The sequence below is a fragment of the Onychomys torridus genome, chromosome 3 (genome assembly GCF_903995425.1).
Source record: "Onychomys torridus chromosome 3, mOncTor1.1, whole genome shotgun sequence".
In the NCBI taxonomy this organism is placed as follows: Eukaryota; Metazoa; Chordata; class Mammalia; order Rodentia; family Cricetidae; genus Onychomys; species Onychomys torridus.
In genome coordinates this window covers 70,065,071-70,090,861 of record NC_050445.1, presented here as the reverse complement: position 1 = coordinate 70,090,861, position 25,791 = coordinate 70,065,071, and the positions used below count along the sequence as shown (strand labels likewise).

Below are 25,791 nucleotides of genomic sequence, written 5' to 3'. Positions count from 1 at the left end.
GCCTTAGCACTAGCCAATCTTATTAGAACATTCCTCCTAGAAGAACTAGGAAGAATATTCCTATAAAAATCACACTTTCCCTTCTATCAGACTCCTTCCTTCCTTCCTTCCTTCCTTCCTTCCTTCCTTCCTTCCTTCCTTCCTTCCTTTATAACTGAGCTATAAAACAGACTGACCCTTAGAAATGTATTATTAATACTTCCCCTCTATTAGCAACACTCACACCTGAGATAAGCCTCATGGGCAGGATACTGCACAGAGGGCCCTTCCCTAATAACTATTCTTGGTGGGCCTTATTAATTGTATGAAAAACAACAACAACAAAAGAATGCCTATAAGTTATATCCTATGTAATGTATAGTTAATCTTAATCCTTAGCTACAATGCATGTGATATCCCAGTGGGTTAAACGGATATTTATGTTTTCTTAAAGATAGTCACTAATATCTATAAGGGAAAATCAGTTTCATGCTGCAGATCAAAACAGAAAGATACCACCCACCCACCCACCCACAGGGAGGAAGCATACCCCTTTAACATTAGCAGCATCACTGGCGAGTCTGGTGGTCAACGCGCCGGTGCTATTTTTATGATCATCAAACCAGCTTATATCCTGTAACATAAAAAGTATTTTTTAAAATCAGAATGCCTTATTTAGGAAACTCTTAGATTTAGGAGAAAGTGATAGCATTAGTTATCACATATCCCCTGCATTTAATATTCAAAATTCAATGTTCAATAGACAGAAGAGAGTTAGTATACAAACATGTAACTGGACTATTTTTTAATTTACATAAAAATGTCTACTTGTCTCCAGCAGAACAGTAAGTATTAAATTGTGAAGAGTAATATATCACTATCATCATACAGCCTCAACTCTAGAGAGAGAAGGCACAGGTCAACAAATTCACACTGTCTTGACGGTTATTAACACTCTGGACACAAAGCTATTAAAGGAGGACAAAGAAGTAAGGGACAAGGTAGAGAAAGGGCAGAGAAGGGCTTTCTAAGGGGACCTGTGAGCAGACATGCAAATGAAGGAAGAGATAAGAGCCTCTAAGAGAAAGAAGATGTAGTGCTTGCAATGACTGGGCCAAGGCACACCCAATCTTAACTAAGGCTAGCAGGCTGTGGCAGCCTAGACAAACCACAAACCCACTGTGTTTATCTCTAAATCTGTCTCTTCCTCGGATCCTTTTGTCCTGCTGGGGTCCCCGTGAACCTTTCACAACCGTTGTTGAAGTTACCTACGGTGTCTTGAAGACACCATGTGCTGGACAGGGGTACCATTGCAGATGTCCTCCGTGAAGTAGATGGGAGATGTACATGTGCATGGCCTTTGCCAACTGTAGAGACTATGGACTTTTCCCTGATGGATACACACTGCCTCCAGATTGGGATGAGCTTGGAGGTAATGAAACCAGCTAGGAGTCTCATGAACAAGTGGTGCAGAGGCACAAACAGCAAACAGAAAGGGAGTTATTAGGTTTCAGTCTGAACCTCTACAGGCCCCCACCCTCATGTGCACATTATCCCACTCCCAATATATATATAACTTAAAAAAACAAATCTTATAACACCAATGAAACAACAGCCCAGGGGAAGTTACTGTCCTGTGGAACACTGGTGTTTCTGAGCTGGGTTCAAGTGCCTCCAGCTTGCCTGGGCTAGGATGCTTGAACATCTTTTTTATTTAATAGCAAATGACTAGTGAGCATAAAAGTTTTAAAGTCATATACGAATTTCTCACAATTGATAAGAAAACAAAAATCTTCCCTCTTTCAACTGGGCTGTCCTGAAATTTTTTTCCCCAAATCCCACTTCTTCTTTAAGGAAAACATTCTCGCTCCCCGTTTGGAGGGTCTTGAAGGTGCAAAGTGTGAGGTGTACCCTGTCCTGTTAAGTCAGGGAGCTCACACTGGGTGGAGAACGAAGAAACTAGGCAGTAAGGGATAGGGAGTCACGGCGATGACCCTGGGTTTGCAGAGTCAGAGGCATGGAGGGAATCTCCTGAGAGCAAGAATCATGACCTGGCATCCCAGCTTCACAGGAAAAGTAAGGAAGAGTGAGGAATGAGGGCTACTGAAGATTACTTTAGCTTCTGTGGTCTTTCAATGCTGGACTTTGCAAAAGGCTGGAGAAGAATCTACTTTGAAGATTCTATTCATCTCAACTCAGTCTGGTTCCTTATGCCTGCCTACTTACCAACATCCCAAGAGGAGCCTGAGGGAGGCCCGTGCAGGATCTCTATCTAAGGAACTTGACAGAGCTCTTACAATCTGTGTCCACGGAGCACAAGAGAGAAGCCCTACCTCCCCTCCCCCGGGTGCAACCATACCTGTCTCAGCATGGATTTGAAAACCATGTATCGGAGTCGCTTGGTGAGGATCTCTCCAGCTTTGCCAAACGTGAAGCCCTGTGAAGAATGAGAATGTGTCACAGAGAAGGCTGGCTGGAGACTCAGACACAGGTACGCAGCAGGAAGGGGGTGAATACTGTTGCGGAAGCAGGATGAATGTTAATTCACAAAGCCCCATTCCTGGGTGTGCTGCACTGCTGTGGCTCTACCCAGTATCAGGGATGTAGCTGCAGTGGGTAGAAGGCTGGCAGAGGCCAGTTCTGACATGGCTCCCAGTCAGCAACAAGGTGTCCAGAGGGGTACCACAATGCGTTCATACGCCCCACCCACCCCACCCTCGATGAACAGCACCAATCACTTAGAAAGCTGGGGCACTCTACACAAGCTATAAACAAATTTATTATCGAACTGGAACATTTGTGAGACAAAAAAGATGTGCACTGCTCATGACTGCACAAGAAGCTATGGGAAAAAGAAATTACAGTCGCTCGTACACGAAGGAGGCAGAAAACAGTCTTAGCTTACAAACTGAAAAAGCCAAAGTTCGGGACCAAACAGATCGAGGAAGGTGGCTCACCAAGAGGAAGCCTTTTGCACTGTACCTCCCCATCCTTCAGGGCTGCACACTTCAGTGTCTGAAGGAGGGACAGAGTAACCAGGAAAGAACAGGACGATGAGTGGGCCACTATGCCAGGCCACATCTGGGAAAGGAGGACAACCAAGTCCTCCATAGGATGACCATGGGGACAAAGGAAGCAGCAGTGTCCCCTTTACACCTGAAACTGGTAACCCACAGAGGAGACACAGAAAAGCCGTATGGAAAGGCTGTGTGGTGCAAAACAAGGGGTCCTAACTCCATCCCTGTAACCTCTGCGGCAGCAGGAGTGGAAAAGACAGCCACATACTCTTCCGTGCTCCCAAGTTGTACTCCGGGTGTTACTGAAAGAAGGCGGACTATGTAAGTAAAGGCCAGATGGGACCACAAACAGGTTTCTGCTGTTGGACCAAATGACATGTGAAAGGTCGTTCTCACTTTGAACTTGCTAGACTAAAGGGGCTGCTTACTACCTGGCTGCAGTGCGCCACGGGGAAATGGTCACTGTTGTTTTTGCTGAGAGCTGACTTCTGTCACACCGTGGGCTACACGATGACATCATAACCCTATAACCATCATGCTTAAAACCAAACTGCGGGTTGAAGAGTCGGCAGGTTTCCAGAGGCCACAGCCCAACAGTGGCATCATTGGCGTCTACACCGAGGTATGCAAATTCCTGAGCAGGACGGGACCCAGTCTGATCTCCCGCCTCTCACTGATGTCCCTGCCCATTTCTCAGACAAGCAGCTGGGCCTTCCGCCCTTCCATCATGGACCTTGCTAAGCCATTCTGAAGCCCACCGGCTGTCTCTCAGTGTGACTTGGCAGTCTTGCCACACTGAGTTTGGACTCAGTTTCTCCAACAAAGCCAGACTGGGAGGGGATAGCTTTCACCATTCCGACTGCCAAAGCGGGAATGACCAGCTCAAAGCCACCCTTCCTCCTAGTCTCCTGCCCACTCCACACGGAGCGACCGAGCCTTCTCCAGACCTCCGAGACCCTCTTGCCAGTAGGCAGTGTCCCATCACTCTACAAGGTGCAGTTCCACAATCTTACAAGCATTTAGTCAAAAAGCTCTTATTCATTTTTTCCCTTCAAAAGTGTTCAGGAACTGCGTCTTGTCTAAGAAAATATTAATACATGTCTAAAATGCATTAACTAGGGGCTGGAGAGATGGCTCAGCCGTTAAGGGCACTGGCTGCTCTTCCAGAGGACCCAGGTTCTGTTCCCAGCACCCACATCGTGGTTCATAACTATCTGTAACTCCAGTTCCAGGGCACTGGTGTCCCTCTTCTGGCCTCCACTGATACAAGGCATGCATGTGGTGCACAGACATGCATGCAGACAAAAACACTCTTACACATAAAATAAATTTTTAAATTAAAAAAACCCCAAAATGTATTAAAGAAACACATTCAGAGTTTCAGCTAAAAGGTTCCATGTGGTTAATCACTGATTCACTCAATAGGAGGTTATTTCCCAACACCTCATAGATCAGGCTTTCTCACTTGGTCACAAGTTCTCTCAATCATCATGAGGTAACTTTTCCCATATGTCAGAGAAAGGAAGCTCAGGCAAAGGCAGCTAAGACGGCTAATTGTTCCACAGACACATAATTGGTTCTGTGGGCAAATGACAGAAAGATCTAGGCCTAACCCCAGAGTCCACATTGTATGCCTTTCCAAACAATAGAGAGAGCATTTAATGTTTTGCACTTGAATTTGAGTCATATGATTTTCAACCTACAGAAAGTGTTAAAGATGTAAGTGCTTCTCTCCTTTCACCAACTGGCATTCTCCTATCGTTGGCCGGGTTCTTTCTGCTGGGTGTGCTGGCACACGCCTTTAATCCTAGCACTCAGGAGGCAGAGGCAGGCTGATCTCTGTGAGTTCAAAGCCAGCCTAGACTACAAAAGTGAGTTCCAGGACAACTAGCACTGTTACACAGAGAAATCTTGTCTCAAAAAAACCAATAAAAAAAAGAAAGAAAGAAAGGAAGGAAGGAAGGAAGAAGGGAGGGAGGGAGGGAGGGAGGGAGAGAGGGAGGAAGGAAGGAAGGAAGGTTGGTTCTTTCTCTGTAGCAAGAGCATAGTGACAAAAACGTCTCAACATCTTTTTCAATTAGTGTGATACACTTGCAGAGTTCTCTTAGTTTCTCTCTCTCTCTCTCTCTCTCTCTCTCTCTCTCTCTCTCTCTCTTTTCAAATATAGAAACACATTTCTCTCAATACTAAATAGACCAGCGATACTTAGCTCCAAACTTACCCTGGGCTCCTGTTCTGATGTCTCCATATTTGTTATAGCACATTGAACATCCCTTACTCTGATTAGGTCGAGGGTTGTGTTTGGGGTAAGGGTAGAGAAGAGGAGGAAAATAAGAGGCAGCAGAACCTTAGGACTATTACAGCCCAGGTCATGAAGGAGGAACCACACAAACAGGAAAATGAAATACTTGTTTTCAAAATCTTCCAAAATGAATACAGAAATAATGTAGACACTTACCTGTAAGAAATATGTAACCAAAGAAATCATTCCTAGGACCAGAAAAAGCAGGGAAAACAAATTACAGTTCTGTTGTTTGGTTTCAGGATCATCATCTCTTGTAAAAACCTGTGACAAAGAATTTGAAGCGTTGTTAGTTCTATGGCTGAGGAAGGCATTCCTCATGGAGCCCACTTCCCATCTCACATAGTCTGGAGGACAAGACAGACTTTGCATACTGAAACAAGGTTGGTTTCCAGAATGCTGACCTCTAAGGCATCTGTATTCTGCCTTCCTTCTGGACAGAGGGGCATCTGCCATTCACAGATTCGCCCAACAATATTGGGGGGGGGGTCCATATAGATTAATGCGTGCCACCCTACTATAGAATAAATTGTAATAAATTCTCCCCACTTGGAATCTTGGTAGGAGTAATACTGTTAAACAACTAATTGTTTTACTCTGTGAAGATTTCAAAGTGTTCCAAGCTGTCTGGGTTGACTATTTGGGACTGGATAACCTATCAGGGAACTCATCCCTAAAGAAAATGAAGTCTCCATCTCTCAGCAGCCATTGATTATGGGCCCTTGTGAAGTGTCACCCACCCCCTTTGGCATGATGGCTGGTTTGTCATTATATGGGTCTTGTAAAGGCGATTATATTGTCACAATCTCATGGGTGCAACTCCCATGTCATTCAGCAGCAGGTGTCCTGGTTCTCTGGCTCTTACATTCTTTCTACCCCCAAGGGCAGCTCATTTTGTCAACTGTCCTATTTCTTTGTGTTTTCCCACTAAATGGACTCAGTAGGGTGTGTGTGTGTGTGTAACAATAATAAAAGAGTGAATGAATTTGAGAGGGGGTGGGGAGTAGACCCAAGGAGTTGGAGGGGGTAAAAGAAGAATAAGGTGATGTGAATACAGTACTCTCATATGAAAAAAATTAAAAGCTTAAATAAAAAAGTATGTTTCCTCTTACAAATTATACTTCTATTCTCTTATCCTCAAGTCATGTGAAGAGTCATGTTTTTCTGGCTTATCGTCAATGGTACAAATAGAAGCAACTCATTCACCCTTTGTCAGTAAACACAAACAAATACCCAAAAAGGACAGCAACACTTACCCCTATAATCCTTGAGAACACTACAGAGAACGCTGGTTGCATGCATCCATTCACAGCAGCACAAAGAACACCAACGACCAAGTAAGGCCATTCAGTCATGCTTAGTTTTAGGATCCGGCCAAATGAGACCAGAGGCACATCTTCCTCCTAGAAAAAACATATCCATTACAATAAGATAGTTTTCAAAATTGATACCATGGGGGCCAGAGAAACATCTCAGCAGCTGAGAGCACTTGCTGGTCTTCCGGGGGACCCATGTTCTAGTCCCAGCACACATAAGGCAATTCATAGTTACCTGTAAATCTAGTTCTAGGGGATCAGATTCTGGCCTTTAAGAGTACTGCACACACACGGTACACAGGCATCCATGCAGATAAAACACTCATACACATAGGGGTATTATTTAAAAATTGATAATTAGGTTTATCATCTATTGCTCCATCCATCCATATTATCATTAATGAATATAACATGATTTCTTATTGACTGACAGTACTATTTCTGAAGCTAACTCTGACAATTTCATTTAAAAAACAAAAAACAAAAAACAAACTAACATTGTTGTTACCAATACTCTTGGCCTAGACTTCACAAGACAAGAATATTTATAATTGGGGGACAAACAGAATAGAAAATTTAATACTGGCAGATCTACCAGAGTCTCACTCGTTTTAAAAAATCATTGAACTGTCCTAACACATAATAATTCTGATACTATGGACATCTGAGGTTATAAAGAATATGTGCTTCTAATTCTCATAAGCTACATGGTTTGGTTGGCTACATGTTTATTTACATCTGGACCAGCTCTATCCATCTGCCCAGACTCTTCACAGACATTGAGAGTACAATGGCATACAGGCTTACAGGAAGGGCTGCATCCCACTTGCTACAGTAGCAGATAGTAAAATGAAAGGTGGGGGATGTAGCTCATTAGTAAGGTGTCCAATTGAAATGTATGAGGCCCTAGCACCACAAAAACAAAACAAAACAGCACGATTTTACTAATGCCTTAAGATTTGTTCAACATTCCTGACTTTAGGAATTCTTGACAGTGATGGCTAATATTGTCAGTTTAACAGGACCCAGAATAACCATGGAGATGTGCCTCAGAGCACAAATGCAAGGGGTGATCCAGATCCAGACCGCTTAACTGCCCTGAGAAGACCTAACTGTGGGGCTGAGTCAAAGGAGGGGAACCAAACACAAGCACATCACTCTCTGCTTCCATCTTAAGCCACCACAATGAACGTTACCCTCAGACTGTGAGATACAATACATCCTTCCTTCCTCCCTGAAGTTGCCATTAATAATATAGACCACTGTTGTGGAATATTAGTTGAAGATGTGTTATATTCGTTTATGCTGTGGGATATTTGTTTAATGATGCAAAAATGTGTTGTATTTTTTTATGTTGTTTTTGTGTAACTCTGTAAAGCTGTGTTACTTTGCCTGTCTAAAACACCTGATTGGTCTACTAAAGAGCTGAATGGCCAATAGCCAGGCAGGAGAAAGGATAGGCGGGCCTGGTGGGCAGACAGAATAAATAGGAGGAGAAAGCCAGGCTCAAGGAAAGAGAGAAGAAGGAGCAAAAAAGGAGGAGAGGAGGATGCCAGGGGCCAGCCACCCAACCACAGAGAAAGCCACAGAGTAAGGAAAAAAAGCAAGAAGAGAGGTAGAAAGCCCAGAGACAAAGCATAGTTAAAGAGAAAAGGGATAATACAAGTTAAATAAAAAAAAGCAGGCAAGAAACAAGCCAAGCTAAGGCTGGGTATTCATAAGTAAAAATAAGTCTCTGTGTATTTATTTGGAGTTAGGTGGTGGGCCCCCAAAGAGAAAAAAAAAAAAAGAACACAAAAAACAAACAAACAAAAAAACTACAGACTACTACAGTTTCTTTACATAAATCTAAAATTTAAAAAAATTCCTATGAATTCTGACTGTAAAATGTTTTGATTTTTATTTCTGCAACAATCTATAAAACATGACAGAAGACATCAAAACAGTCATATCTTGCTTTCCCTCCTACACCAGCCCCAGCTCACCCAACTAACAGAGCCATGAGGAGGGGTGAGGGGAGGCTTTAAGAACTAAGACTACAGCCACATCCATACCTGCGCCTCCTTCACACTGACTCTTCTCTCTGGGTCTTGTGAACCATGAGCACCTCTGCAAGTTGATCGCCTTATTAAAGGGGATTTGGATTCTTCTGAAGTCAATTCAGAGGCCTCAGTGTCACTTTGGGATTCATAAGTTTCACTTTCCAGTTCAGTTTCATTTCCTTTAGTCTAAAACAAATAAGAAAGATGGAGAAATTGGTTAAGCACAGTTAGACAAGGGGGACAGCTCATGAGCATTACCATGAGGAAAATCATGAAATGTTTCAAGTTTTTATGCGACAAGACAGGGTTAAGCTGCTATGTTTTCTCACATGATGAAATGAAAACTGTGAAATGAGAAGGATTGCCACCAAATACAACGACTCTCAGGTAGCCATTTCTATGCCGCTTGGTTTGTCAGCCGGACACAAACCTAAACATCCAGGAATCGGGCATCTTAATTAAGAAAATGCCTCTGCAAGATTGACCTTTAAGCAACGCTGTGGAGTGTTTTCTTGATTTATGATTGAAGTGGGAGGGCCCAGCACACTGTGGACAGTGCCATCCCTGGCAGGTGGTCCTGGGTTGTATAGGAAAGACTGAGGAAGCCAGAGGGAGCAAGCCAGTAAGCAGCACTCCTCCGGGCTCCTGCCTTGAGTTCCTGGCCTGACTTCCCTGGATGATGGGCTGCCTGTAAGTGGCAGGATGGAATCTACCCTGTCCTCCCTAAGTTGTGTTGGGTCCTGGTGTTTTTCACAGTAGCAGAAAGCTAACTCAAGCAGCCTTTTCCCCTGGGGCATTCAGTCAATCAAGTTTGCTTTGAACTAGTGTTATCAAAGGCAGTGTGGTATATTCCATGTGAGTCTGCCATTGAAATTTTTCTAGCAGCCACATTAGAAAATGTGAAAATGGATAAAAATCAGTTTAACTATATATTTAATCTAGTGAATCCAAGATATTATTGTTATCCAACTTATTATACATTCAACATGTAACAGTAGAAAAAGCTTTTTCTTTTTCCAGAAAAAGCTACTGGAATATTTTGCATTTTTTAAATACTAGACCTTCAGAATCCCAGTGTTCATTTTGTACTTGAAATATTTCAAAATACAGATGAACAAATGTTTAAATGCTCAGTAGCCACATGTGGCTAAGAGCTACTACCATGGGTAGCTCATCTCTAACCTTGTTAAACATTAATTATACCCTTTAAGCTTCTCTCTTTCCCAGAAAAAGTAACACAAAACACTTGCCTGGTCCTGAATATCCAAAGCACTTTTCTTGCTTTTCAAGATAATTAAATCAAATCAAATCATCTATAGCATTAAATAGTAATATGTTATTACCAATGTAACTTTTGGAAGATTCTAGAGTTCCACTGTACCTGTGTCATGACAAGTTTGAAGTAAATGCCCTTCTCTTTCATGAGCTCATCATGATTTCCTTGCTCTACAATGACACCATCATGAAACCCAGCAATGACATCAGCGTTACGAACTGTAGACAAGCGGTGAGCTATCACAATGGTGGTCCGGCCTTCTCTGGCCTGGAGAGAGAGAAACCTGGCTATGAGGCATGAATAATTATATGTAAAAAATCATTCAACTTATGTTTGCTGAATACCAGTGCTTTGCCAATATAAAACCAGTAAAGCTACAGAAAACAGTCTATGATTTCAACAAATACATGGGCATGAAGTCCCTCTTCAGCCATGGAGCTATTCATAACTGATAGTTCTGGTAGAGGAAAAAGCAGTTTTCTACAATGGAGTAAAACTCTGTGCATCACCCACACTGCAGGGCAGGCCGTATGCTCAGGAGTAGTCAGCCATGGGACTCTCGTTTTGTATGTTTGTTTTAAGAGACATGGAAGAGAGAGAACATGAAGCTGAGTGGGTAGGAAGGTGAGAAAAGATCTGGTAGGGATTGTGGTTGGGTAAAGAATATGATCAGGGCGGGAAGAGAGAAGAGGTAGGATCTGTGGTTGGTATGTAAAGTGAATAGAAAATTTCTTAATTAAAAAAATGAACAAAAAAAGAATATGATCAAAGCTGGTGACACATGCCTTTAATCCTAGCACTTGGAAGGCAGAGATAGCTGGATCTCTGAGTTCAAGACCATCCTGACCTACAGATAGAGTTCCAGGACAGCCAGGGCTGCACAGAGAAACCCTGTCTCTGAAAACAAAAAAATGACAACAACAAAGAATATGATCAAAATACACTGTATGAAATTTCTCAAAGAATAAATAAAAACATTACTAGAAAATAAATAGAACTTGTTTACTGTGGGATGTCCGGTATGCTGTAAAAATATGTTGCTATGATTGATTGATAAATAAAATGCTGACTGGCCAGTAGCCAGGCAGGAAGTATAGGTGGGACTAGCAGAGAGGAGAATTGGGGGAACAGGAAAGCAGAGTGGGATGAGACGCCAGCCGGCCACCCAGGGAGCAGCATGTAAAGATAACAGGTAAAGCCCCAGAACATATGGCGACATATGGATTAACAAAAATGGGCTGAGTTTAAGAGTAAGAGCTTGTCAGTGGTAGGCCTGAGCTAATGGCCGAGCAGTTTAATTAATATGAGCCTCTGAGTGATTATTTTATAAGTGTTTGTGGGGTCCACGGTGCTGGGCAGGGCTGGAGAAAACTCCAGCTACTCTTGTTTTTTTTAAGGAGAGTGCTATGGGGAGGTAGAGACTGAAAGATACTGAGACTCATAGACCAGCCAGTGTTGCCAAATCAGTGAGCTCCAGGTTCAGTGAGAGGAACTGCCTAAAATAATAAGGTGGAGATCAATTAAGGAAGATAATCCATATATACACACATGTTCAAGTGCAGCTGTACATGCATATGCATACACACACGCACAGTCACACATACAAGAAAAAACATAAACAGTGGAATACTGTTATTTTTATAATTCAGACCTTGTAAGTATAGCTCACAGACCTTATCCAGAGCAGCCTGAACTACAGCTTCACTTTCTGTGTCCAAGGCTGAAGTCGCCTCATCCAACAAAAGGATCTTGGGGTTGCGGACCAGGGCACGAGCAATGGCGATTCTCTGTTTCTGTCCCCCACTCAGCTGTGCCCCTCTCTCACCAACCAGGGTGTCAAATTTCTACAATTAAAAAAACAACAACAACAGGAATACATAGTAAAGCAACAAACCACTTCAGTTCACATTTCAAATTGGGATGTGATCATCACTGGAGCCTTGCCAGCAATACAGTGCAGTTCTTCGCTAGTAGATAGGGTGAGTGATGTAAAAGCCACAGTAAACCAAATGTCTGCTCTAAGGAAGTTCCTCTGATTAACAGGACTTTTCACATGGATGGCATCAGGCCAGAGCTCTGCTCTCTGAGCCTTGGGGCACAACTCACATGGGGCAGATTCATGATGAAGTCATAGGCGTTAGCTTCCTTGACAGCTTTCTCAATTTCATCCATGGTGACGTTTTCTCGGCCATAGCGAATGTTTTCAGCGATGGTGGTGGCAAACAACACAGGTTCCTGACTCACCACGCCAATGATTTCCCGCAGATACCTCACATTGATGGTCCTGATGTCCTGTCCGTCGATGCTGACCTGAAATAGAATGTGTGGTTTTCACTGTAGAATCACGGAGTCAGAACAATGGGCAGTGGTAACTGCTGCTGGTGCATGCCCACTCACCACGCCCTCTATGGGGTCGTACAGCCTCTGCAGCAGCTGGACAGTGGTGCTTTTCCCACAGCCACTGTTGCCAACCAGGGCCACCGTCTGTCCACTCTGCACCTTCAGGTTGAGGCCCTTCAAGATCTGCAAAAAAGGTGAGATGCTAATGTTAGGGCAATTCCCGGGACACATAAATCACAAAAGTTCTATGAGCTGAAAGCTGAATTCAGCAGTGGGTTTAAACACATAACATACATGTGATTTTGTTTTACAGTATCTAAAGGAGTATCTCTATCCAACCGATTATTGAATCACAGATGTATCATTTTTCACCATACCTGAACTCCATTTCGAGATGGGTAGCTGAAGTGGACATTTTTAAATTCTAAATTTCCCATTATACTGTCTGGTTTGTGTCCCTTCGTTGAGAAGCTGTCAATGTTTGGCTCCTAAACAGAAACATATTTTAGGAGATCACTAGGTTACAATAACTACTTGCAGGGACACTTTGTGGAGAGAGGAAGTAAAAATGAAACTGACTTCATGAGAAAAATCTTTTAAGTAGATGGATCAATGGGCAGGTCAGACTCACATTATCAATTATCTTGAAGATTTCATAGGCTGCCCCTCTTGCGTTTGCAAAGGCTTCTATGTTTGGGGCAAGATGTCCAATACTGAAAGTCCCAGTTAATATAGAGAAAAAGACCTGAGGATGGGGACCAAAGCAAGCAATTAGTGCTCAGCACAGTTTTCTCCTTTTTCCTCTAACATAACCAAGTTCATTTCAAAATGACAAGAATAATTGATAGACAATACTGATAAGAATAAATGGCAAGAATAGTGAGTACTAAAATATCTTAAGTTTATGACTAAGAGATTCAAGTTTAAATCCTGGTAATCAGCCATATTTAACCATTCCATACTATGTACATAGATCAAAATATTATACTGTAGTCACCAAAAGTAAAATATTTGCAATTCCTTGATTAAAATTTAAAAAAATAATGTAAATTTAAGTTTAACACTTAATGTGCTTAGAGTTTGGAATTAGTCTTACTTGCTTCATCACACAGGGTATATTTTCTATACAATCATCATATTAAATTTTTTTTCAAAAATTCAGCATTTTTACCCTAGATTCTCACAAGAATAAAATGAAACAAACAGGAGAAGGTCTGTACCCAGGTGAGTACTGTACATCTTCAGGTCATTCTCTTCAAATCTCTGGCCTACAAGTTGACCTGCTCTGTCTAAGTTGCATTGGACACCATTGCCTCTGCAAATGCTCTCCCAATCATGTAGCACACACCTAAGGCGTGACTCAGTGTCCCCAGTTCACCTCCCTAGACTGTGTTCTTCCTGAAGTCTAATGAGCAAGTATTTGAGCATTGTTTCATTCAAAACACTTGCTTCTTGTTACTAAAGACTCGTCTTTTCTCTATTGGAGCTTTACGAGAACTGAGGTCACTACTTGTTTCTAAGACATACAGGAATGCGACTGTGTAGCACGCTTAGTCTTCATGAGGACATTAAAAGTTATGGCATGCGCCCCTGTCACATCTGTTTGGCAGAAGAGGTTAAAGAAGCCACATGAGTTTAGACAACTGCCCGGAATCACGGATCCGGTAAAGTTCAGCCAGAATTTGAACCCAGTGGGTCTGGTATAAAATCCTGCATGCACTACTCGGAATTTCCTGCTTGTAAGACAGATCTGCACTCAGTGAACATATGATACATATTGCTCATCCAAAGCTGGGGCTGCAGGTCAAGGGTAGCGGTGCTACCTAGGCTAACGTGTGAAGCCCAGATTCTATATGCTGTGGGATGTCTTTCTGTATGCTGTGAATATGGTTGATAAATAAAGCTACATTGGCCTATGGCAAGGTAGCTTAGAGGCAGGTGGAAATCCAAGCAGATAGACAAGAAGAGAAAAGAGAGGCAGAAAGACTCCATCCTGCCGTCTAGGGAGTAGCATGTAATGGCACACAGGTAAAGCCACGGAACACATGGCAATATATAGATTAATAGATATGGGCTGAATTTAGTTATAAGAGCCAGCTAGCAAGAAAATTGAGCCATAGGCCATGGCCATGCAATTTGTAATTGATATAAGTCTCTGTGTACGTTTACTTGGGTCTGAGCAGCTGCAGGACCAGATGGGACACAGGAAAACTCCCAGCTACATCTATACTCAGCATATGAAATAAATACTGTTTCTCTATATCACAGTAAGCAAGACACAGTTCTTATTACGGTCTAAGCTATTCTACCTAGAAACATTTAACTTCTTAAAAATAAAAACTACCCTAGGGGTTGGAGAGATGTCTCATACTCCTCTTGCAAAGGACCTGAGTTCAGTTCCCAGCACCCATGTTGGGCAGTTCACAACCACCTGCTAATACTACCTATAACTCTAGCACCAATGGATCTGACACCTTCTTCTGGCCTCCAGTGGCACCTGTACACACATGTGTATGACACACATATATTTATACATATACATAATGAAATATAAAATAAAAATTTAAACTACCTTAAAAACTGTAGGTTGGAGGAGCCTATTCCTAATCAAATAGCCTCATAAATGGTATTAAATGGGGTTTAAAAAATAGAGGCAATTGGACCCTGGAATCTACAAGACCCACTCCATCACCCAAACCCACTGTACCCATCATCCTCCCTGTGGCCAATCATCCTCCACAAAATCAGCAGCCCCGAGAGGCACAAGCACCACCTGCACCAACAGGAAGAAGAGCAGCCACCCGTCAACAGTCCTCTCCAGCAACATTAGCAGATTCCACAGGCACAGGCACACCCCACAACAGCCAGAAGAACAGACCCCATAGGCACAAGGAAAGCCCACACCAGCTGGAAGAACTGGACAATACGCTGGACCTAGGCACCCAGACCCCCCCAAACCTCAGCTGTGATGACCCATTGGCCATTCAGGCCAAAAGACAATAAAGGAAACAGACAGACAAGAAAGGAACAAAAGACCCATCCAACAAATACATCACAAGAATCAACACCTGTTCCTATAATTGCCCCAAACCCAGATGGGTAACCCAGCAGTGTAAGAATACATTCAACAACATAAAGAGCAATATGACACCACAAGAATCTAATGATTCTACAACAGAAAGACCTGAACATCCCAATGCAGATGAAGCAGAAGAAAACAACCTTAAAAACAATGTTATGAAGAAGATGGGGGCCCTAAAAGAAGAAATGAAAAATTCCCTTAAAGAAATTGAGGAAAGGACAAACAAAAAATTGGAAGAAATCAATAAATCCTGTAAAGAAAGCCAAGAAAAAAAACAATTAAACAGGTGAAGGAAATGATTTAAGACTTGAAAATGGAAAGTGAGGCAATAAAGAAAACACAAACCAAGGGAATTCTAGAAATGGGAAATTTGGGTAAACAAACAGGAACTATGGATGCAAACATAACCAACAGAATACAAGGGATGAAAGACAGAATCTCAGGTGTTGAAGCTATGATAAAGGAAATAGATTCATTGGTCAAAGAAAATGCTAAATCCAACAATTCTTAACACAAAACATCCAGGAAATCTGGAACACCATGAAAAGATCAAACCTAAGAATAATAGGTATAGAAGAAGGAGAAGAATTCCAGCTCAAAAGCACAGAAAATATATTCAACAAAATCATAGAATACTTTCTGAACCTAAAGAAGGACATTCCTAAGAAGATACAAGAAGCTCACAGAACACCAAATAGAATGGACTAAAAAAAAAAAAAAGTCCCCTAGCCACATAATAATCAAACCACTAAACATACAGAATAAAGAATAAAGAAAGACTTTTCATGACAAAATCAGATTTAAACAATACCTATCCACAAATCCAGCCCTACAGAAAGTACTAGAAAGAAAACTCCAACCCAAGGGAGTTAGCTACCCACAAAATCACAGGCAATAGATAATCTCACATCAGGAAATCCCAAAGAAAGGATACACACACACACACACACACACACACACACACACACACACACACTACCATCATCACCAACAAAACCAAAAATATCAGGTACTAATAATCACTAGTCATTAATATCCCTGAATATCAATGGATTCAATTCCCCTATAAAAAGACACAGGCTAGCAAAATAGATATGAAAATAGGATCCATCCTGCTGCTGCATACAAGAAACACACCTCAATTTCAAAGACAGACATTACCTCAGAGTAAAGCGTTGGGAAAAGACTTACCAATCAAATAGACAAGAAACAAGCTGGTGTAACTGTTCTAATATCTAACAAAATAGACTACAAACTAATATTAATCAAAAGAGATGGAGGAGGACCAGGCAGTGGTGGAACACGCCTATAATCCCAGCACTTGGGAGGCAGAGGCAGGTGGATCTCTGTGAGTTCGAGGCCAACCTGGTCTCCAAAGCGAGTTCCAGGACAGCCTCCAAAAAGCTACAGAGAAACCCTGTCTTGAAAAACAAAAACAAAAACAAAAACAAAAAGAGAGAGAGATATGAAGAAGGACATTTCATATTCATCACAGGAAAAAAAATCCACCAGAAATCTCAATTCTTAACATTTATGCCCCAAATACAAAGGCACCCACAGTTAGCATTCAGATCTGTTCCTTGGGAACCTTGCCAATATGTAGGCAGTACCTTACCTGGGTCAGTGTCCTAACAACATCTTGTATTCATTGCTACATGGTGTTTCTGTACATGTGTGGAAGTCCCCTCATAAAGGTGAGGCCCAACCACCTTCTCTCTCCTTCTCTCTTTGGCCCCCTTCTCTCCCTCCCCACACCCAACAAGACAGCTCTGAGCTCCCTCTCCCTTCCCCCTTCACCACTAATAAAATTCTCCATGTGAGTGCTATCTACAGGGCGAGTTTCTGTCTCTTACCTGCCATGAGGCGCCTTGGCTCCAATCCACCAAGGTCCCTCTCCCACCATTTTAAAATACATTTGGTGCTGTGAACTCAGCAGGCTCTTCCGGAGGTCTGAGACATACTGGGACCCTGGAACCACAACAGGGCCAACTTCCAGCTCACCTCATTCCTCAGCACCCCATCCACCAAGGCAATTGTGTAAGTTTCCCTCAGTTGTTCTAAACATTTCCCTGATTCTGAATAGCGGTTGCAGTTCAAAGCTCTGGGTCAAGGCCAGTTGTGCAATCAGGCTGCCAGGTGCAGTGTCTCCTCAGCCCCACAGGGACCGGCTCCCCTACTCCTGTGCTCTGGGGAATGGTGGTACTCTCCTCACTAGGGCCACACCTGCCCTGCTGCCTGAGGGATGAGGAAGTGACCTTTGATTGTCACCCCTCTGGTACTCCAACCATAACCTAATATGACTGGTTTTCTTCACCTGACCCCATCCCACCACCCTTGGAGCTGCAATCCTGCAGTTTCATTAGGCCCAACTGGGCTTCTGTGACCCCATTCCTGATGTTTTCCTATGGATGAGACCCCTCTTAGAAATCGGTTTTCGCTGGGTGGTGGCACACACCTTTAATCCCAGCACTCTAATACCAGCACTCAGGAGGCAGAGGCAGGCGGATCTCTGTGATTTCGAGGTCAGCCTGGTCTACCAAGCGAGATCCAGGAAAGGCACAAAGCTACACAGAGAAACCCTGTCTCGAAAAACCAAAAACACAGAAATCAGTTTTCATCCTTGCCTTCTGGCCTCTCCCAAAGCCCTGGTACCTAGTGCCAAGTCACCTCTGGCTTAGCCAAGTTAAACATGACCCCCGTTGAATGTGGTGACAACCCTCTGAATGGCTTGGCCCTCATGCAGTCCTCTCTGAGTCCTGCAGATGCCCACTACTACAGGCTGCAGTAACCCTCTCCTTCCCCTCTCTCATCCATGGGAACTGTGTCTACCACACCCTCTCATTCTCCCTTGGAATGCCTCTTACAAAACCTCCAGCCCTACACCTGGCACCTGAACTCAATGGCCCTAAACTAATTCATCTTGCAATCAAATTTGGCCTTAATACTCCTTAGATATCAATCCAAATGGCTGCTTAACAGCCCCTTAGACCCAAATATTTTTCAAGTCCTTTATGACTATTAGTTATTATTATACAGTGCTGGTTATTCATTAAGCAGCACTGTTTATCACGGGAGAAAAGCCACGAGGCCCAATAAAACCCACTATAAGCGTTTATTAAGAGAAGGAACAGAAGGGAATGTGCTTAGGCCTGTGGAAGATTGTGCATGGAGGAAGAGGAGGAAGAGGAGGAAGAGGGGGTGAAGTCTGTGACTCGCCTTTTATGGATTCCCTCACACATGTGCATACGGGCTTATGTAGTAGCTACACCATGCATGTGCATAGATGATTACATGATCACACTGTGTGCAAATTACATAAAGCCCTGGAATGACTAAACATCTTGCCTGGCTACTGGACAGCACACGTGTGATCATGCAGCTGGGGGAGTGGCCAGGAATTCCAACATTCTAGACTCTTTTGTTTATTATAAAAATAGCCAGTGAACAGGAATGGGGGCGCCGTGTATCCCGAAACTGCTTCCTGTTGACTTAGTGGGTATCAGTTAACTCTTGAGGGTAGGGAAGGGGGCTTTTGGGGTAGCTGAACGTCCTGAGGTAGTATTATCATACTCTATATGATAATAGCAATTTAAAGTTTTAAAGATCTATTCAGATTAACAAAAACTAACTTAGAGATTTACACCTATATTTTTGCCAAGTGTTCAATACCAAGCTTCTAGAGAATTTAAATAAATGGTGGCATAGGTATTTGATAAACAAGATACATATTCTATAATGGAGTTTCTGGTTCCCCAAGAGGGTCTTTTTCTCAGAGTTGAGTCACACACAAACTCACAGGCCCCTTTTCTTAGTCTTATGAAAGCTGCTAACATTGAAGACTGTTAGGGAACACAAGTTGATAGTCATTCATACCTAATAGACAGATAGTCCTCAAATGCTCAGAGATCTGCAGAATATGGCATTTCAAATGTTTAATTAAAAAGGTTTTCATAGCAGGGCGCTGGTGGCACTTGTCTTTAATCCCAGCACTCTGGAGGCAGAGCCAGGTGAATCTCTATGAGTTCGAGACCAGCCAGGTCTACAGAGCAAGATCCAGAATAGGCACCAAAACTACACAGAGAAACCCTGTCTCGAAAAACAAAAACAAAAACAAAAACAAACAAACAAAGCTTTTCATGATAGAGAGACATAGCAGCTCCTGGCAGCACCCTTATTTTCTCCAAAGAAGATGGCTGGGCACAGAAGAACCTCCACCAGGAACTTGCTCCAGAGTGGCAGCACCCTTATTTTCTCCAAAGAAGATGGCTGGGCGCAGAAGAACCTCCACCCAGGACTTGCTCCAGAGTGGCAGCACCCTTATTTTCTCCAAAGAAGATGGATGGGCGCAGAAGAACCTCCACCAGGAACTTGCTCCAGAGTGGCAGCGCCAGTCACTGAGCAAAACTGCCTTTCGCCTCAACTACTGCCAGGGCCTTCTTCAGACCATGGACAACAGGACAATGGGGAATCCATTGCCTCATTTTTGCCTAAACAAGGTAGGCTGGTCTTCCCCACAAGCTCCTACCCGACAACTGTTGGATCTTCTGAGGCCTGGCAGACCTAGGCCTGGAAGCTGAAGACTGATGTTGTTGCCCTGAGACCTTTGCCCTCAATGACCATGGAGGACCCTGGTCTAGGTAGCCAGCAAGTAAGTCTCTGTCACTTTTGATCACTAACTCAGGTAAAATTTATCCTTCTCAGATCTCTGATGCCATTTGACAACCAGGCTTTGTCAGTTCAACAATCCAGGCTCCAGCTGCTTTCCCAGTTCTCTGTGTAAAATTCACAGAGCTCACTTTCTTAGAGCTAATACTAGGTCTAGACATGGTTCACCTTGCTACCAGACTCAAAGGAGAGATATAAGTGCTGTCAGTGGTCAATCACCTGCATCTCCTGGTGAGTTAGACAAAAAGAAGGTGCTTTAAGGTTTGTTTATGTGAAGACAGGAAAGCTGTCTCTCTCCTGCTCATTTACTTATCCTTCTCAGACCTGATGGTGTTTGATGGCCAGGATACTAATAGATTTGCCAGTTAACAGATCTCTCCCTGCCCTCAGACATTAGAGAGGGTAGGAAAGCCTCTCAGCCTTTTGCTATGACACCAAGATGTAAATCTATGCCAGCTGTTTATGACACCTACAGGTCCACCCCTCCTGGAGACTCATGCCAGGGCCAAACCTGCAGGGGCCCTCCAGATATGCCAGCCCCTGTACCACCTCCGAAAACACCAACCGGGCAAGTACTGACAAGTTGATTTCACCCATGTCCTCACCCATGAAAAGTTCCATTATCTCTTACTGACACTTTACAGGATGGATAGAGGCATTTCCCACCTCCAGAGAAACAGCAGATGTGATGGATGAGGCACTCCTGAAGAACACATCATCCCCCAGTTTGGCGTGCCGTCTCACCAAGCTCTTGGGACTTCACTGTTGGTACCACTTCATCAGGCTCAAGCAGACACCTACTCAGAAACTGGAACCTGGTTTTCCAAATGTCCCAATGAAAGGCATATCTGCTCTCATGCCTAGCTCATTTACTCCTGCCTCTTCTGTACAACCAGGGCACTTCCCTGTTCCATTCTTTCTGGCAGTTATCAGTCTTCCCATGGCTAGCCCCGCAGATGGGGCTGATGATAACAATCTATTTCTTCTCCTAGCAAGCTGCCTTCTCAGCTCCCTCAAGGAACAGATGCCCAAGGTCTCTGGGATGGCAGCTAACTGAATGCTTCTTCACTCACATCTCCCACTGTGTGTGATCCTGACTCCCAACTTCCCATACCCCACTTCATCCCAAGTCAACAGGAAACAGTCTGAAAAATTTGGCACCCTCATTTCCTGCTCCACTTGCTATCCATAACTCACCTTTTTATAACAATCAAATTCAGACCTGCCCCCTAGGAACCTGGCCAATATGTAGGCAGTACCTTGGCCTGCTCAGGGTCCTGAAAATGTCATGCACTCATTGCTACAAGCGCCAAGTCCCCTCATAAAAGGTGAGGCCCTGCCTCCCTTCTCTCTCTTCTTCTCTCCTCAGCCCCCTGCTCATTCTCTTCCCCCCTTCTCTCTCTCCCTCCCCCTTTTTCTTTCCATCTGTCTCTTCCACAAGGCAGCTCTGTGCTCCCTTTCCCTTTCACCACTAATAAAACTCTCCAAGTGAGTGCTGTCTGCATGGTGAGTCTCTTGTCTCTTACCCGCTGTGGGGCACCTTAGCTCCAACCCACCAAGTTCCCTCTCTCACCATTTTAAAATACAACACCCACATTTGTAATAGAAACATTACCAAAGGTTAAATCGCACATCAAACCATGCACACTAGTAGTGGAAGACTTCAACACCCCACTCTCATCAATGGACAGATCTGCCAGACAGAAACTTAACAGAGAAATAAGGGAACTAACAGATGTTAGGACTCAAATGGACTTACTAGATATCTACAGAATATTCCACCCTAACACAAAAGAATATACCTTCTTCTCAGCACCTCAGGGAACCTTCTCTAAAATTGACCACATACTCAGTCACAAAGCAAATATCAACAGATATAAAAAAAAAAAAATGGAATAACCCCCTGTATCTTATCAGATCACTATGGCTTAAAGTTAGAATTCAACAACAACACAAAGTACAGAAAGCCTACAAACTTATGGAAACTGAATAATCAGCTGAATCACCACTGAGTCAAGGAAGAAATGAAGAAAGAAATCAAAAACTTCCTAGAATTCAATGAAAATGAATGCACAACATACCCAAACTTATGGGACACTATGAAAGCAGTGCTAAGAGGAAAATTCATAACACTAAATGCCCACATAAAGAATTTGGAGAAATCTCACACTAGTGACTTAACAGCACACCCGAAAGCTCTAGAACAAGAAGAAGCAAATTCACCCAGGAGAAAAAGACGCCAGGAAATAATCAAACTCAGGGATGAAATCAATAAAATAGAAACAAAGAGAATACAAAAAAAAATCAATGAAACAAAGAGTTGGTTCTTTGAGAAAATCAACAAGATAGACAAGCCCTTACCCAACTAACCAAAAGGCAAAGACAGAATATCCAAGTTAATAAAATCAGAGATGAAAAGAGGGACATAATAACAGACACTGAGGAAATCCAGAGAATCATTAGGACATACTTCAAAAACCTGTACTCCACAAAATTGGAAAATCTAAAAGAAATGGATGATTTTTCTGGATAGGTACCACATACTAAAATTAAATTAAGACCAGAAAAACAATTTAAATAAACCTGTAACCCCTAAGGAAATAGAGGCAGTCATTGAAAGTCTCCCAACCAAAAAAAAAAAAGAAAAAAAAAAAAAAAAAAAAGCCCAGGTCCAGATGGTTTCAGTGCAGAATTCTACCAGAACTTTATAGAAGAGCTAATACCAATACGCCACAAATTGTTCCGAGCAATAGAAATAGAACAAACATTGCCAAAAAGTTAGCCTGATACTCAAACCACACAAAGATGCAACAAAGATAGAGAATTACAGACCAATCTCCCTCATGAACATTGACATAAAAATACTCAAAATAAAATACTGGCAAACTGAATCCAAGGACACATTAAAAAAAAAAAAAAAAACACCATAATCAAGTAAGTTTCACTCCAGAGATGTAAGCGTGGTTAAACACACAAAAATATGTCAATGTAATCCACCATACAAACCAAACTGAAAGAAAAAAATGATCATCTCATCAGATGCTAAAAAAGCCATTGACAAATTCTAACACTCCTTCATGATAAAGGTCTTAGAGAGATAAGTGATACAAGGAACATTCGTAAACATAGTAAAAGCAATATAGAGCAAGCCAACAGCCACCATCAAATTAAATGAAGAGAAACTCAAAGCAATTCCACTAAAATCAGGGCCAAGACAAGGATGTCCACTCTCCCCATATCTATTCACTATAGTACTAGAAGTTCTAGAGCAGTAAGACAACAAAAGGAGATCAAGGAGACTCAAATTGGAAAGGAAGAAGTCAACTTTCACTATTTGCAGATGATGTGACCCCAAAAGTTCTACTAGGCAACTCCTACAACTGATAAACAGCTTCAGTAATGTGGCAGGATACAGGATTAACTAAAAAAAAAAATCAGTAGCCCTCCTATATACAAATGATAAATGAGCTGAAAAAGAAATCAGAGAAACAATACCCTTTACAAGAGCCACAAATAATATAAAATATCTTGGGGTAACTCTAACCAAACAAATGAAAGACCTGTATGACAAGAACTTTAAGTCTTTAAAGAAAGAAATTGAAGAAGATATCAGAAAATAGAGAGATTTCTCATTCTCTTGGATAGGTAGGATTAACATAGTAAAAATGGTAATTTTATCAAAAGCAATCTACAGATTCAATGCAATCCCCATCAAAATCCCAACACAATTCTTCACAGACCTCAAAAGAATAATACTCAACTTCATATGAAAAAAACAAAAAACCCAGGATACCTAAAACAGTCCTATACAATAAAAGAACTTCTGGATGCATCACCATCCCTAACTTTAAGCTCTACTATAGAGCTATAGCAATAAAAACAGCTTAGTATTGTCATAAAAACAGACACATGGAGCAATGGAATCAAATCAAAGACCCTGACATCAATCCACACACCTACGAACAGCTGATTTTTTTTTTTTTTTTTTTTTTTTTTTACAACAAAGCCAACACTGTACAATGGAAAAAAGAAAGCATCTTCAACAAATAGTGCTGGCATAACAGGATGTTGACATGTAGAAGAATGCAAATAGATCCATCTCTATCACCATGCACAAAACTCAAGTCCAAGTGGATCAAAGACATCAACATCAATCCAATTACACTGAACTTAATATAAAGGAAAGTGGGAAGTAACCTTGAAGGCATTGGAAAAGGAGACCACTTCCAGAATATAACACTAGTCGTGCAGACACTGAGATCAACAATTAATAAATGGGACTTCCTGAAACTGAGAAGCTTCTATAAGGCAAAGGATACAGTCAATAAGACAAAACGGTAGCCTACAGAATGGGAAAAGAGCTTTATCAACCCCACTTCTGACAGAGGGCTGATCTCCAAAATACACAAAGAACTCAAGAAACTAGACATCAAAATACCAAATAATCCAATAAAAAAAATGGGGTACATATCTAAACAGAGAATTCCCAACAGAAGAACTGAATGGCTTAAATACACTTAAAGAATTGTTCAGCATCCTTAGTCATCAGAGAAATGTAAATCAAAAACAACTCTGAGATTTCATCTTATACCTGTCAGAACTGATAACAGCTTATGTCAGAGAGGATGTGGAGCAAGGGGCACACTCCTTCATTGCTGGGAGTATAAACATGTATAGTCACTTTGGAAATCAGTATGGTGTTTTCTCAGAAAATTGGGAATCAATCTACCTCAAGACTCAGTGGTACCAATTTTGAACATATACCCAAGGAATGCTCAATCATACCACAAGAACACTAGCTCAACTATGTTCATAGAAGCATTATTCATAATAGCCAGAACCTGGAAACAACCTAGATACCCCTCAACTGAAGAATGGATAAAGAAAATGTGGTACATTTACACAACAGAGTATTACTCAGCGGTACAAAACAGACATTATGAAATTTGCAGGCAAATGGATGGCAGTAGAAAAAAAATCATCCTGAGTGAGATAATCCAGAAAGACAAACACAGTATAATGAAAGGACCAAGCAGATGTCATAACAGGCTGCTCAGTCTTGTCTCAGAGATCAGGCCTCAATTTCAGTTTCCTGAGACTTGAGCAAGCAGTTTCTGGAAGGGCCGTGAACAAAAGACCTAGTCCTTGCAGGAGCTCCCTTTCTGCACATACTCTGACTGCTCAAAGTTCAGCCAGCTGTTTACTGTCTGGGACCTCTCTCTATGTCCCTGGCAGCTCAAGGACAGAGCCTGGACCACTGAGCCGGCCCCCACAGTCAGTGCGTGCCAGGCCAGCCAGCCCCCATGGCAGCTCAAGGACAAAGCCTGGGACTTGTCCCGGACAGTCCCCAAAATGATAAATGTGACCCCCCCACCAATGAATTCAAAGGTTACATACCCTCACCGAATTAAAAAGAGAACAGAGATAAAAATAAACCAATCCCAGTAGTACCCAAACCAACACCCCCCCTCAACTGCCCTGAAGGGCTTGCAGTTTAAGACTTTAAATAGCTAGCCACACAAAGAAAGAGCAACTCCTCCCTGCCTCCCTGTATTGGGTGTAGGAACGAGTTCCCTGTCTAGACTTGTAAACTTAAACAATAAACCTTACTATTGCATTCTGGACATCCATGGTCTTTGGTGGTCTCTTTGGGGTCATGATCAGGGCATAACAATAACCAGGCCTGGGAATCACCTTTTCTGAAAATACTTCTTGTCTTCAGAGACTAAATTTTGCCAGACCTTGCAACCAAGTTAATAATATGCCTTAAGA

General features: G+C 42.4%; 1 protein-coding gene across 1 annotated transcript in view; it reads right to left on the bottom strand.

The window, feature by feature from the left end:
* The window catches only part of LOC118579508 (multidrug resistance protein 2-like), a 77,297-nt gene that overhangs the window by 24,791 nt on the left and 26,715 nt on the right, over window positions 1-25,791 (bottom strand). Inside the window, exons 10-20 of the mRNA XM_036180801.1 lie at window positions 12,904-13,017; window positions 12,650-12,760; window positions 12,330-12,455; window positions 12,039-12,242; window positions 11,606-11,776; window positions 10,038-10,199; window positions 8,669-8,842; window positions 6,555-6,701; window positions 5,455-5,562; window positions 2,339-2,416; window positions 530-613 (exon numbers count right to left, since the gene is read on the bottom strand). Of these exons, the coding sequence (XP_036036694.1) occupies window positions 530-613; window positions 2,339-2,416; window positions 5,455-5,562; window positions 6,555-6,701; window positions 8,669-8,842; window positions 10,038-10,199; window positions 11,606-11,776; window positions 12,039-12,242; window positions 12,330-12,455; window positions 12,650-12,760; window positions 12,904-13,017 (1,479 nt within the window). The remainder of the gene's footprint in view (window positions 1-529; window positions 614-2,338; window positions 2,417-5,454; window positions 5,563-6,554; window positions 6,702-8,668; window positions 8,843-10,037; window positions 10,200-11,605; window positions 11,777-12,038; window positions 12,243-12,329; window positions 12,456-12,649; window positions 12,761-12,903; window positions 13,018-25,791) is intronic.